General features: G+C 48.5%; 7 protein-coding genes across 7 annotated transcripts; 3 read left to right on the top strand and 4 right to left on the bottom strand.

The window, feature by feature from the left end:
* Positions 1–74: 74 nt before the first annotated feature.
* Positions 75–1,118, bottom strand: BKA55DRAFT_693783 (chaperonin 10-like protein; the record flags this gene model as incomplete). Its single annotated transcript, XM_046199958.1, has 1 exon — positions 75–1,118. The coding sequence occupies one exon, from the start codon at positions 1,116–1,118 to the stop codon at positions 75–77; it is 1,044 nt and encodes a 347-aa protein (XP_046046046.1).
* Positions 1,119–1,838: 720 nt separating this feature from the next.
* Positions 1,839–3,775, top strand: BKA55DRAFT_118267 (fungal-specific transcription factor domain-containing protein). The gene is made up of 6 exons (XM_046184765.1): positions 1,839–1,990; positions 2,037–2,294; positions 2,367–2,459; positions 2,508–2,779; positions 2,825–3,070; positions 3,123–3,775. Exons 1-6 carry the CDS (start codon positions 1,939–1,941, stop codon positions 3,687–3,689), a joined length of 1,488 nt encoding a protein of 495 aa, XP_046046045.1. The 5' UTR covers positions 1,839–1,938; the 3' UTR covers positions 3,690–3,775.
* Positions 3,776–3,840: 65 nt separating this feature from the next.
* Positions 3,841–4,412, bottom strand: BKA55DRAFT_577221 (uncharacterized protein). Its single transcript, XM_046193583.1, has one exon. The coding sequence runs from the start codon at positions 4,345–4,347 to the stop codon at positions 3,862–3,864; it is 486 nt and encodes a 161-aa protein (XP_046046044.1). The 5' UTR covers positions 4,348–4,412; the 3' UTR covers positions 3,841–3,861.
* A 119-nt stretch (positions 4,413–4,531) lies between these two features.
* On the bottom strand, positions 4,532–7,108 carry BKA55DRAFT_621461 (uncharacterized protein). Its single transcript, XM_046196779.1, has 8 exons — positions 6,531–7,108; positions 6,287–6,479; positions 6,129–6,237; positions 5,983–6,079; positions 5,898–5,932; positions 5,230–5,849; positions 5,003–5,175; positions 4,532–4,950 (listed from the first exon to the last, which is right to left on the bottom strand). Exons 1-8 carry the CDS (start codon positions 6,825–6,827, stop codon positions 4,804–4,806), a joined length of 1,671 nt encoding a protein of 556 aa, XP_046046043.1. The 5' UTR covers positions 6,828–7,108; the 3' UTR covers positions 4,532–4,803.
* Positions 7,100–9,633, top strand: BKA55DRAFT_577219 (fungal-specific transcription factor domain-containing protein). Its single transcript, XM_046193582.1, has 4 exons — positions 7,100–7,325; positions 7,378–8,232; positions 8,285–8,907; positions 8,962–9,633. Exons 1-4 carry the CDS (start codon positions 7,117–7,119, stop codon positions 9,510–9,512), a joined length of 2,238 nt encoding a protein of 745 aa, XP_046046042.1. The 5' UTR covers positions 7,100–7,116; the 3' UTR covers positions 9,513–9,633.
* BKA55DRAFT_596836 (glycoside hydrolase superfamily) lies at positions 9,491–11,989 on the bottom strand (the record flags this gene model as incomplete). Its single annotated transcript, XM_046195997.1, has 1 exon — positions 9,491–11,989. The coding sequence occupies one exon, from the start codon at positions 11,987–11,989 to the stop codon at positions 9,491–9,493; it is 2,499 nt and encodes an 832-aa protein (XP_046046041.1).
* A 490-nt stretch (positions 11,990–12,479) lies between these two features.
* BKA55DRAFT_693778 (general substrate transporter) lies at positions 12,480–14,160 on the top strand (the record flags this gene model as incomplete). Its single annotated transcript, XM_046199957.1, has 3 exons — positions 12,480–12,735; positions 12,794–12,973; positions 13,022–14,160. 3 exons carry the CDS (start codon positions 12,480–12,482, stop codon positions 14,158–14,160), a joined length of 1,575 nt encoding a protein of 524 aa, XP_046046040.1.
* Positions 14,161–14,300: the final 140 nt, after the last annotated feature.

The following is a 14,300-nucleotide window of genomic DNA, read 5'->3' as shown; positions in this document are numbered from 1 at the left end:
ATATACTGGAAGTCTGGAGCCAATGAATTATACAATATGTCAAAGATGAAGTCTTGTAAATAGTGCAGTAAGATCTAAACTCTCAAAACAAACTTCTCACCACTTGCCCCAACTCTAAGAACGTTCAGCATCTCCTGTGTTGCTTCCAATCCACCTTCGATAACAAGAGCCCTTGGCGCAGGCTTGATCCTCCCGTCTCCGAGTGCCTTGGACAACCAGCCACCGAAAATCCAGCTTGCGATATCCGGATACTTCTCTGTGAATCCCCAGCAATTGGTATGATATACTTCAGGCCCTGCTGGTAAGGACTTTTCTTCCGGCCATGGCATCAGCGTAGTGACTTTGCATGCTGGTGTCAAATCAGTTCTAGTGAGTACCTCGACAACAGAATCAAAGGAGGTGCCTTCTGATCTGGCATCAATCACGCCGCGGATCTTTGTTCCAGACGATTTCAAGGCTTGAGCTATTTTCTGCGCGACTTCCGGGTCACGATAGTCCCATGTATCGGTCGCGCCCAATGTCTTGAGCCACTCGTCATGTTTCGGACTTGCAGTTGCGTAGACAGGCCATCCCAGCGCATGTGCTATCTGCACTGCCGAAACACCAACGGCTGAAGCACCACTCCACACAAGAATAGCTCCAGACTCCTCAGCAGTTTTCTCGCGCATTGGCAGTCCGAGGCCTTTGAACAACGCGATAGATGCAGTAACCATGCCGACGGCAAGTACGGCACCATCCTGAAAGCTGGTGTTTTCAGGTAAGTGAGTTGTCGCCACCTCCTCGAGAATGGTGTAGGTCTGGAACGCTGCCTTGTTACCGTCTCCATTGAGAACACCCATGGCAAAGCCTATCACGCGATCGCCGACTTTGAAGCGTGTCACGCCGGGTCCTACGGATACAACGACGCCGCTAAGGTCACTGCCAAGTACAGCTGGAAACTCGTTGATAATGGCGCCTAGGGCTTGTATTTTCCAGTCAGAGGGGTTTGCAGCAGCGTAGGCATTGCGAACCAAGAGTTCGCCTTCATTGGGGGTAGGGATAGGGCGTTGTTCGATGGTAATTTGACCCTGCTTGACGGGAAGGACAGCAGCGATGTTGGGCTCAAAGGTCTGTGACATGCTGTAAGAATTGCGCAAATGTCGAGATATAAGACGGTAGATTAATAGGTGTAGGGGAAAATGATAGAATAAACAAAATCTCTTAAATTCTTGCTTGAGTATGCGGTACACAATTACAGCCTCTCCAATGGCGGCGGCATTGTGCCTTTATATACATCAAAGCAGTACGAATACGATTGGAATCCTCAAAAAATTTGTCATAATTTGAAGTATCTGAAATATCACCTAAATGTTGTTGTGGACATTATTCCGAATGACAAAGCGAACTTGAAGGGATTTAGAAGCTCAGATAATTGGCTGACAAGGTCAAGTTGGCAAGAATTCGCGAGAGTGGGCCCCGAAGACAGACCACCTAATTGGCTTATCGAGATAAGTCAAAATCTGAATGTATGAAATGATATTATTTTTAACTGAATGCACGTTTCTAGCAGCAACATCTAAGACAGCCGACACTATATAGAGTCCGAGTAAGTATTCTATCCTTCTAATACTTTATTCTAAAAGAAATTAATAGATAAATGCAAAAGTAGTAGAATCAGGTTACACTAACATCTAACAACACAAACCTTGTTGCGCGCCTTACCGTGCTGATGTGGGGGCGTTGCTTGCTTTCTGAAAGGTAATTCGTCCGTTGCTCAAAGGCAGCAACTATTTTGAAGGACGAGCGGAGTTAGTCGGATCTATCTTTAGCGAGACGGCTTTGTAATTGTCTGTGTAAGCGTGTAAACTCCCTTCAAATTGTGTCTGTTGATTTATTTACTCATTTACTTTTTCCAACGAGACCTTTAAATCCGCTTCATCCCCATCATCTGGATATACCATGAATAGCCTAAGTACCCTTAAAGCAAGCAGATCCTGCGGCACTTGTCGGGGTATGTCCACCCGCATTCCGTGACGGAGAGCTTACTAACGGCCTAGATCGCCGGATCCGATGCGACCGAAAACTTCCAATATGCGACAACTGCAGACTATCAACACTTCGTTGCAAAGGCTACGCACTACGCCTGTCTTGGCCCAGAAATGGGGATGCAAAAAGAGCCATGACAGCATCTTGTTCCTGGCCAAGTGATAGACCCGACAACATACAGGCCGAGGTTACGCGTCAGGGGTTCTTTGTGAACACGCAGAAATGGCACGTAAGAGCTTGGTCCGACGCTGTAGCCTCAGGAAACACTCGTGAGTTATCGTCCCTGTGAACATGAAAGCTGCATGTTGCATCAAGTCATCCTTCTGACCACTTTCATACAGGAATATTTCAGGAAAGAATTTTGCAAGGCTCGATACCAAGTTCCGTCTGTTTATCTCTGGTGGATAGAGAAGACAGCAGTCTCATTCACTATTGTATGTTTTAAATCCCCTTGTACTATACAAGCCAAACTAAAGTTCTAGACGTCCAACATGCACCGTCTTTCTTGTTAAATCCATTAGGGTCTCTTTCAAACTTACTGCTACAAATTGGCCTCACTGATTCTTCACCGTCTTCTGTTGCGGTACTAAACGGCCTGCTGGCAATCTCTGCCCTACATGCTTTCGGCGAAGGGAGAGCAATAAGATTCAAAAGTCGAGCTATTTCCATGACAAGAATATCCTTAGACCCAGATAACCCTGACTCTGTTATAATCGGTAACCTTGCTGCAAGTATGCTGTTATACCTTTACGAAGTGAGTATCACTGTCCTCCATGTATACCAACTACTGAACGATTAGACTCTTTATATGTCGACCCCTGTGGCATGGGCAGCATATCTCTTCGGCGTTAAGCAGATTCTCCAGTTTTCAAAAGAACGAGGTTCCTTGTCCAAGTGCTATAGGGTTATCTTCGAATGGATTCTGTATCATGAGACGATTATCGAGTTCAGCCAGCTATACTATGGAAGGGAGACTTACAAACCGCTCTGTCGAACTAGGATATCTGGTGATTTCATATGCAAGGATGAACCTCGGAATGGAAATGTGAGTTGAAATAATCCTTTGTTGAATCTGTGGCTGAAAATGTTTCTTGGAGGAGGTGGAAGTGACAGGATGCGACCCAGCTGTTCTAAGGACCATCTGGAAAGTGTTCAACATAGTGGTTCCCAATCCTAGAAGTCCAGTACTTCCAGCCTCGCGAAAAGACCTTGTAGAGCTGGAGGGTCAGCTTCGAAGACATGTAGAAGAGCCCGCTACGACATCGGGAACAACGTCATGGATGCACGCTGCAACGAAGCTGCACTGCGTAGCAACACTACTTTGGATCAACCGCTCTGCATATAGCTACAACGGATCGGAAGCAAGCCATCAAGCGTTGGTCTCAAAAGGTCTGCAAATTCTTGCGGAGCTCGAGACTTGTGATTTACCCTGGCCCTTGTTTGTTATTGCATGCGAAACTCGAGCAGATGAACAACGGTGTGGCATACTCGGAGTTATTCGTCGAACGCAAGAAAGGTCTAGCACAAGACATATGGATCTTGTGAAGGGATTGATAGAGATTGGCTGGAACTACGACGATCTCGACCCGGCTGGCTTGTTGAGCTATGATGCAAAGCTTTGCAGTATTATTCACGCAGGCTCATGGATGCCTCCGTTTATATGAACCCGAACTAAAACGGAAACCTGGATATGAATGTGGGGTTAACTATAGCTGTAAAGCCTCTCAGCAGAAACTTCTTTTTGCCCTTGCACTGGCTTGCACTGGTGAAGTCCACTGGCATACCGGCCAGGAAGATGCAGAATGTTATCGCCGCCCGCCTATATACATTCAGCATCTAAGGGTTGACAGCAATCTTGTCAAAATGTAGCCCTCCACCAGATGAACAAGTGTTGGAAGCCTGGATAACCTCGGCAACATTCGCATTACACCCAAAACCCTGCTGGCAAACATAAAAGTTCTGCGCGTTACTTCCCCCAGTCCATCTCATGCTCTGGAATATAACACCATTCGCCAGTGGGTTTGTCCACTGGTATCCCTTACAGGGATCCCAGGTGAGCATGAAGGGGTCGAAAATCGCGTTCTGGCAGCCTGTGTCGGAGTAGAGCGCAAAGTTGGTGAAACGGAGGGGTAGCTGGCACGCGGCCTTTTGGGAGGCCTTTGAGGCAGGTGAGGCGATGGCTGAGGTTGAAACTGGCTTGGAGGTATCGTCTGATTTGGAGAAGGGGAGGGTTATGGTGGACACTTCGGAGGGTGCTTTTGGCGCTGCCATGGCCGCTGGGGCTGCGAGGAGCAGAAGTCCGATGTCGCGTAGAGAAACCATTGCTGGTAGTGTAGGGTTGGATGTGTTGTTTTGAATAGATATGTGGTTTATGGAATAGGCTTGCTGCTTGGTCTTAACCTCTACAATGTGAGGAAGCCTCTGATATTATATATTCAAATCCTTATGTCCTCTGGTAACCTAGGAATACGACATGATGTAGCTGATTGGACGTAAAGAGTAAACACTACGGAGTAATAACTCTACTTTACCCGCTGCGGGCCGCTCGGTTTAGGGGATCACCGTAAGCGATGCAACGCAAAAGCTCGCCAGAAACAGAAAATGTAACGAACAAGTTTATCAGATAGGCACCGGAAACGCCGCTTACTGATCGCCGCTTATGGCTGAGACCTGATGATCGTCACACGCCCGGCATCGCCGCTTATTGTGTCGCCGATTATCCGACAAAGCGTAGCACATAGATCAGATAATCATGGGTTTTGTCTATTGTCGAGTCGCTTAGTCTCTGCGATCAAAGATCTTTCCTGGATTCATCAACCAAAGCGGATCCAGACTTGTCTTGATGGCTCTCATGACTTGAATAGGTACCTCGCCAACTTCTTCCCGAAGAAAGTCCTTCTTTCCGAGTCCAACCCCATGCTCTCCCTACATAGACAATCAGTAATCGCTCCGTAAGGATCCAAAGGGGGGTGCTTACCGTGCATGTTCCCTCCATCTCAATGGCCCGTGAGACCATTTTGTGGACGCAGTCCTCAACCTCTTTGCGCTGCTTTTCCTCAAACAGGATTGTCTCGTGGAAGTTGCCGTCGCCGATGTGTCCGAGAATACTGCCAAATAAACCGAGCTTGACAAGGTCCTTCTTGGATATATCTGGGGTAAATCAGCAAGATGACCCTATGAGGTGACCATGACAAGTATACTAACCTATGAGCTCGGAAACTCGGGACAGAGGAACGGCGACATCAGTGGACCAAACGTGTCCATCTGTCTCACGTAGTGCCATCATACTCCATAATGCCTCTTTCCGAGCAGACCACAGAGCTTTCTGCTTCTCCGGATCACTCTCGTATTGGAAGCCATTTGCCTGATGCTTCTTCGAAATTCTTTGAACCTGTGTAATGCTATCCTTGACTATAACATCACTTCCACTGAACTTGAAGAATAGTGTTGGCACTTCATTCCATTTCCGAGACGTTGCACCCATTCTGTTTATGACGCTCATGAGTACTTCATCGAGGATCTCAACAGCGCTGATTGGTACACCTCGTCGGATGACTTCTATGGCCATGGTTGCTGCAGCTTTGATCGAGGGAAATGTGACTACTGCGATGCCAGTATGCTCAGGGATAGGAGCAAGCTTGAGTGTCGCTTCGGTGACAAAACCCAAGGTGCCTTCTGATCCTACGAAGAGTGAGTTGAGGTTGTAACCTGCCGATGACTTTCTTGGTCGTCGTCGGGTTTTGAGGATGGTGCCGTCGCTCAATACCAGGGTGAGGTTCACTACCCAGTCTTTCATGGTACCGTACTTGACTGCGTTGGTTCCGCTGTCACATCGTTAGACCTGAAAGCCGTTCTTAGTTCGAAGTACTGACCTGCAGTTTGTTCCAACCATGCCACCAATTTGGGCCTTTGATGTAGATCAGTACAAGGTTCTTCCTTTTGGTGGGGAAAACTCACGGACGGGCCTGGATCGATGGGGAAGAAGAGACCGCTTTCTTTAATCTTCTCGTTCAGATCCATCCATGGTACAGATGGCTGAACGACGACATTGAGGCTGGACATTCAGCGCCATCATCAGACAATAGTTCTGTGAAATAACTCACTCGTCGCTGTGCATTTCCAAAATCTGGTTCATATTGACGAAATCAACACTCACGCCGCCAAATGGCGCTGAGAAATGGCCCTCGACACTGGATCCTCCAGAATAGGGAACTTATGCTGTCAGTTCTCCTGCTCGAGGTATTCTTCAGAGGGGACTTACTCATCGGAACGCGCCTCTTATGGCAAATTTTTGCAATAGTGGCAACCTCTTCCGTCGTCTTGGGAAAAGTGACAGCGACTGGTAACCGGTCGATATTTATCGTTGACCAATCTGAGTAGCCGTGAGAATGGAGTATCTCATCTTCTATACTGACAGCATCTTCTCCGAGTGCTTTTCTTATCTCTTCAACTGCCTGCACATATCGATCAGATCCATTCCATCATTATTATTGCTTTTGTCTTACTGATTCCATTTCATCTCGGTTTGCGTATTGGGATTCACCATCTTTCTCCTTCTCATGGCTAACTATTGTGTACAACAATGTTCCTCCAATAGTAGTTGCTGTTGCAGACAATGCCGAGGCGAGGAATACTGGATTGTTTCGCTGTTCTTGTGTCCGACTATGACGCTTGGTCTCAGATGTGTTGTTTCTCTCAAAGCTAGTGTTGTGAAAAGGACGTCGTGCAGATAGCCCCACTGCAGAACGCGGTGCAGGTCTTCTGAGATACCCTGGCAGGGCACGATATGGTGTCTTGAGCATAATTAATTTGGACTTTGAGGGACTGGAAAATATCCCTCAATGCTATTAATCATCCAACGAGACCTTTCATGACATCTGGGCCCTTCAACATAAAATATCCCATGAGCCGATTTTAACTCCCGGGTAGACTCTCACCCAACGATCCTCTAAACCAAATGCGGATAGTGTTTCACGGATACTTCCCGTTCCCATACCATGCTACCCGAAAAACACCGGGTACAGCCCGTGAAAAAAGCCAGTGCCTCCCCTCAATCTCGGCTTCAGCAATTCCCCCGCTCTTTTCCTCGCAATGGATATTCCGCAAACACAGGAAGAAGTGATAGCCCGTCCGACCAAACGGAAGAGAGTCGCATTGGCATGTGATACATGTCGGGAACGGAAGATCAAGTGCGATGGGTCTAAGCCTGTGTGTAATCCCTGCAGAAAACGAGGGGAACCGGCTGTGCGGTGCGTTTACACTGTTATTGCTGGGACAGCGAAGCAGCTTAGTGAGCAAGAGTAAGTCTCTCATCTCATTGAGTAATTCATTCATTGATGGTATTTTCTCTAGGTACATTGCATCGTTGCAAAAACAGGTGCAGGATATGCAACTGGTGATTGACCAGCTCCGCCAAGATGCAGAACTCACCCCCAAGAGCCCCAGGGACAGACCCCCAGGTACAATCCACACCACAACAGGCGGCCCAAGTCCCGTGAGTACAATGGGCGCTACAACTCTCACTCTAAACCGTCAAGAAGATGAATTCTTCGGTCAATCTTCGGTTCACTCTCTTCTCCGAGAGGTTCCTCATCCCGATCGCCACCGGTCAGCGGCCCCACTTCGGAATCGGGACCGGAGTTCCGCGACGTCACTTCTAACGGCCGAGTTTGCTTTGCCGCCGCGACAAGTAGCTGATAAGTTTCTGGATTTGTACTTTGATAGTGTGCATATTTTCTATCCTTGGTGTCATTCCACGTGGTTTAGGAAACGGTATGAGGCATTATGGACGTCGACTGGGTATCCGGGGGCGGAGATGGGTCAAGCTGGTGATATTGGCGTGGGAGGTGATCAGTGTCCTGAAACTTCTTTCTTCTGCGCCCTGAATGCAATGTTTGCTTTGGGGTGCGAGTTCTCAGATCTGCCGGAGAAGGAATCTGCTTCGGCAATGTTCAGTTCACGGATGAGAAGCTTGTTGCAGATGGATATCCTTGATAAAGCTGATCTGTCGCATGTGCAAGCCTTGCTCCTTGCGGGGCACTATGCGCTGTCGAGCGAGTATCCAATCAGATGCTATAATATTATCGGCCTCGCGTGCAGGATAGCTGTTGGCCTGGGTTTGCATACAGAAAGGCATGCTGATCAGAGATCTGTTATGGAGAATGAAGTGCGACGAAGGGTCTGGTATGGATGTTTGCAAATGGAGATGTAAGTCAGAAATTCCCATATGTCGACTAGTGGCTTGCTAACAGTATCTCAGGACAGTTTGTATGACCCTAGGAAGACCGCCAGTTCTCCAAATGACAGACGACGTTCTCGTACCCGCCGCAGTCGACGACGAGTTCATCTGTCCTAATGCCACCTCATGTATTCAACCCGAAGGAACAGTATCACAGAATCTCTTTGTCGTAGAGAACATCCGACTAGCCAAGATACTCGGCAAAATCCTGTCTTCGATCTACTGGCCAAGTTCATCCTCCGACTTCAGCGCCCTCGTTCGTCTAGATGGGCTTCTAGAAGATTTTCGAAATTCCCTGGTTGATGATTTGAAATGGTGGGATAATGACACGCCGAGAGAACAAGGAACTAGAGGTTATGTTTTGAAGCGGCAGAGAAATGTCTTACATGCTAGGTTTCTCCATCTTAGGATTCTACTGTACAGACCAAGTTTTAGTACATTCTGCGCTGCTGCGAGGCGTTCACGACAGCGGCGGGGTACAGGCTCTGGCTCAGATGAAGTCGGTGTTGAAGCAAATACTCTGCAGGGAGTTTTTCAAGCTCAGTGCGCTACTACGTGTGTTCAAGTTGCCTACGAATTGTCGGCATCCCTTTTAGCTGCCAGGGAAGTGGAGGCGACTGGAGCATGGTGGTTCAGCTTATTCTGTAAGGTTTCCTCAATCATCTTTGTAGTAACAACACTAACATGTTCACGCTTAGATCTCATGACATGTGGCGGCATAATAATCCTCGCTGAGTGTGCCCAAGCTGGAGGAAGTAAGCACTTCAATCAGCAACAACTCAATGCCACCTGGGAGAACACTACAGTGCTTCTTCAGGTGATTGGTAGGGAAAATGCCCGCGCGAGAGGATACTTGGAGCATCTACTTCTTTTGAAGGATCAAGCACGCTCTGCATATTTCTGTACGTCAAGGTGTACTTGCAAAGACCAAACCTTTCGGCTGATACTTTCCCAGCAATACGCAATTCTGCAGTGCCGTCCCGGGTACCATCGCGTAGACCGTCAGTCAGCCTCGAAGGCCAGTCCGATGACAATGGGGATGAAGGGATTCCTTTGCCGGCAGAAGGTCAGACGGAACAGGTTGATTTCATTGCATCGCTTTTCCAGGATAATTGGGACTGGAGTCTTGACGGTGGTATGCCGACTTACGGTGGTCTTGGATTTGGAGATGAGTTCATATTTCCTCTACCTAGCTGACAACAACACCCTAAATTCAACTCGACTACTTCACAGCCCTGTCCAATACTGAGTCTTCGGATTTGTAACAGTGACAGTCTGGAGGATCTCCGCGGAGCTGAAGCAGATATGTAGAAGGAATTCGCCCTGTGGCATCTTCCACTTGTCCACAGCGGTATCAAAGTAGCTAAACGCATACTTGTCCAGCTTGGACTTGACCTTTTCTGTTTGCCCAGCCTGGACAAATACTTTGCAGTACGATCTGAGATCCTTGACTGGTCGTGGATTCCCGTCGCATGATGGGGGAGTCACATACACTTGAACCACTTGTTTACCATCCTTCGTGCCCGTATTCTTCACTTCCGATAAAAGTAAAGTCTCGGCCGTGTTAGTGCAATCAAACGTTGAGGTCACACTTGCCCGCCCTGTCAACTCAAATGTCGTGTACGAAAGCCCTTCGCCAAAGTGAAACTGAGGCTTTGGTGCACACTCCTCATCGTAAAAGCGATAACCAACCTTGAGACGCTCTTCATAATTGAGCTCGAGATTATCGTCGCAAGGGAAGTTTGGATAGGCTGGGTTATCTTCGTTTCTCCTCGGCCATGACATGGGAAGACGGCCCGATGGGTTGACATGTCCGAGAAGAACGCGGGATATGGCGTGGCCGCACTCTTGACCAGCGAACCAAGCTTGAAGAAAGCAGGGTACTTGATCGATGAAGGGAGATACTGTGACGGGAGACCCTGAGAGATTGACGACGACCGTGCGAGGATTGAGAGCTACCACTGCGTTGATCAGGTCATACTGATCAGATGTTAAGTCCATTGTGTCGCGATCATAGCCCTCTGACTCAAGTTCATTAGTCGTGCCTACAAAGACAACCGCAACATCAGAAGAGGCAGCGACAACTGCGGCATCTTGGATAGCGCGAGGGATGTCGACGTGCTCCATGAAGCGAAGACTGGCGCCCTGGAATATGGTCCCGCCAATCTTGGAGAGAAGCTCGGGATCAGTCGCCCAAGAGTGTAACTCGATCTTGTACTCCTGGCCAGCAATCATATCAAGAGTGAAGCGTCGCTCAATCTTGGCTTTGTAGAAGTAGAAGGACTCGGGGAGAAGGACCGTCTCCTGTGGACGGTAAAAGACCTTATCTCCATTGACCAACACATCTGCCTTTCCAGTAGTAATGACAGAGAATACATGGCTTCCGCTTGTCATTGGGCGTAGAGTAAACGACATGCTAGTGCAGTATTCTTTGTTGAGATATGCAGGCCAAGCCTCCTTGATCATGTACTCTGGTAGCGTGATTGCCTGTTCATGAGCAAGCCTCTCGCCAACTACAGAGCTGTTAAACCAGCGGAGCTGAACAGGCGAAAGAGTCTCAGGCTCTGCGTGGGGTAGGGCACCAAAGACTGGGACGCCCGGTGCATGACGACAGTTGACACTTTGAGCTTTGAGGCCGTCGAGAGGCGAGATGATGTGCTGGGCTAGAACCTTTGCGCTGCCTCCACCGCCGATACTGGGATGGAGAGCATGATGACCTATAACAGCAACTGAAACCTTTGGGGAGAGCGGTAGGATGTTGTTGTCGTTCTTGAGAAGAACCATTCCATCTGCTGCGATGGAGGTGATGAACTCAAGTCTTTCTGGGTCTTCTACTGAACGTTCTGGCTTCTCAATAGGATCTCCAAACCGGCCCGTCTTTCTCGCAAGTTCGATAACCCTACCAACACTCTTATCGAGAGTCTCAGTGGTCACAGTACCAGCTTCAATCTCCTCCAGAAGCTTCTGACCACGCCATCTCGTAGGACCTGGCATTTCGAGATCCAGACCAGAGTTGAGTGCTTGAGCGGTGGAATATGTTCCCATCCAATCGGAAACAACAAGACCACTGAACCCCCATTCTTTGCGGAGCACTTCCTCAAGTAACCATTGACTGTCTGCACAGTACTCCCCGTTAAGGCGATTATATGAGGTCATGAAACACCAGGGATCTGAATCACGCATCACCAGCTGGAAGGGAAGCATGTATATTTCCCGCAAGGTCTGGCGATCGATGTTAGATGTCATCCTTGTCCTTGACTTCTCGGACTCATTGGCAACGAAGTGTTTCGGCGTAGCAGCTATGCCTTCACTCTGACAACCACGAACAAACGCTGATGCCAAAGTTCCAATGAGGTAGGGATCCTCAGAGTAGGTCTCATAGTTTCTTCCACCGAGAGGAGACCTTATGATGTTTATGGTCGGCGCGAGGAGAACATTTGCGGATTTCGTTTTGGTCTCTTTTGCGATCTCTTTGCCCAGCATATATGCCTGCTCTGAATCAAACGTGGCTCCAACGGCGGTTGAGCAGGGAAAGCAAGCTGCCGTGATGCCGCTCACGTAGCTCTCGCCACGGGCGCCATTGGGACCATCGGACATTTTGATATGAGGGATGAAGACATCTTCTCGGTTGATGGTTGGTGTGCGCCACCAGTCAACGGCTGCTACAAGACTCACTTTTTCGTCAACTGTGAGCTTGGAGATGAGATCGATGGTGGTGGCTGTCATGATGGGAATACTGCCAAAGTGTCGGTTAGGTAATGGCGGTGCGACTGGGATTGGTATGACTTATTAATACTAGATAATAAAAGGGAATAAGCTTATTAGGTAGTAGACTATAGTTCGGATTCGGTTGGTAGCACAGGTTTTGGTCCAACTTGCATGAATGTATGAGGGGTAATGGCGTTCGGGAAGCATCCACTGCTCGAGTCTTGGAACAACGGATACCACCCGAAAACTCGCATCTCCTCAGAGGTTCATCTTCCAGGCTGTGGAGATGACTCGACACTAGTTCCAGCCCCGTGGGGTCGTTGAGTTAAGCAGACTTTTTTTCGGGGGCCCCGCGCTGCAGTGTTACTCAAGAGGCACATGCTGTTGTAACGGTGAATATATTAAAGGTCAAGGTGTTGCATATAGTCGTACATCATCAGCTCCCAGCATCATTATTCCTCCCCCACCAACACCACTATTCTTCTGTTGTATTCATTCAGATCTCAATATGGGAAAGGATAGTCTTGAAGTCAAAGCGGATGTCGCTATGGCTGAGAATGCAGGCCATTTCGTTGACGAGCAGATCCTTAATCTCGACCAGAGAATTCAGGAGCTTGTTGCCGTCGCACCTCCATTCTACCACAACAAGAATCTTCTCCGGCTCTATCTTCTCATCATTCCAACTTGCCTGGCAGCTGCTATTACCCTGGGATTCGATGCGAGTATGATGTCTGGTCTTCAAGCTGTACCTTCTTGGGACAACTGTAAGTGTGCTCATGTTCCAGGTCTAGTCTGGGACCTGTTACTGACAAAAGCTTTTAGACTTTGGTCAACCTCGTGGTGCACTTCTTGGTATCATGTCAGCTATCCTCCCTCTCGGATGCGTCGTTGCAACTCCGTTCATCAGCTTGGTCGGTGATCGCTATGGAAGACGTATGGGCATCTTTGTTGGCGCTGTCATCATGATCATTGGCGCTGTCATCCAAGGTTCTTCTGTTCACTGTAAGTACTTAACCTCTATCTTTCCCCTCGCAGCTAACAATGATGTAGTCGCCATGTTTCTCATCTCACGCTTTATCATCGGTTTCGGTCTCGTCTTCGCAAACGCCTACGCCCCCATGCTCATCGGTGAGCTCGCCCATCCCAAGGAACGGCAAGTCATCACATCCCTATATCAAACTTCCTGGTACATAGGCGCCATCCTCGCTGCGTGGGTGACCTTTGGGACCTTTAGCATTGCCAGCGAGTGGGCCTGGAGAATCCCGTCTCTCTTACAGGCTGCTCCGGCCATGCTTCCCATCACATGCGTCTTCTTCCTTCCCGAGTCTCCTCGATGGCTCATCGCAAACGGCCGCAGTGAAGAAGCAAGGGCTCTGCTGATAAAGTGGCATGGTAACGGAAATGAGGACGACGAGCTTGTCATGCTCGAGTTTATGCAGATGCGGAATGTTATTGAAGCCGAAGTCAGCAACGAGACGGGTTGGAAGGACCTCTTTACATCTCCTGGTAACAGAAAGCGAGTCTTTATTCTGGTCTGTCTTGGCTGCTTCAGTCAGTGGTCGGGCAACGGTCTCGTCTCTTACTACCTTGTTCGCGTCCTAGAAACAGTTGGTGTTAGCGATGCTCGAGAGCGCAACATTCTTAATGGCTGCCTCATGATCTTCAACTGGCTTACCTCAGTTGCATCAGCCTTCCTCACGGCCTATATGAAGCGTCGAACCCAGTTCCTAATTTCTGTTGGAGGCATGCTTGCCATCTTTGCGTCTCAGACCCTTTGCGCTGGTCTCTTCAATGAAGACCACAACACCGCCGCAGGAAAAGCTGTCATCGCAATGCTCTTCCTCTTCTACTTCTTCTACAACCTGGCCTTCAACGCCCTTCTTTACTCTTACCCCGTCGAGATCCTTCCCTACCCCATTCGTGCCAAGGGTTTCTCGCTTCTCATGTTCTTCGGCAAGGCGAGTAACTTTATCAACACCATGGTCAACCCCATCGGTCTTCAGGCACTCGCGTGGAAGTTTTACTTTGTTTATGTTGCCTGGCTTGCTATTGAGCTTGCTATTGTTTGGAAGTTCTTCATAGAGACAAAGGGCCCAAGTCTCGAAGCTATTGCTGCTGTGTTCGATGGTCATACCCCGGCAGAGCATGATTCGCAAGATTTTAAAGGCAAGAAGTTGGACGAGGATTAGGCAATAATTCTGCTTCTGTGTTTTGTTTCTCTATCTATACCATTCCACTATATCGAGCCTCTCAGACCTTGAGGAACTGCCTACGGTATGTTAACGGCAATGCAGCAGTGGCTTGGCAGTAACCTTAGTATGTTATAAAG

The sequence above is a fragment of the Fusarium redolens genome (genome assembly GCF_020744475.1).
Source record: "Fusarium redolens strain MPI-CAGE-AT-0023 chromosome Unknown BKA55scaffold_14, whole genome shotgun sequence".
Taxonomy (NCBI): Eukaryota; Fungi; Ascomycota; class Sordariomycetes; order Hypocreales; family Nectriaceae; genus Fusarium; species Fusarium redolens.
Note: the sequence above shows the minus strand (reverse complement) of the source record. Positions and strands in the feature narration are given on the sequence as shown.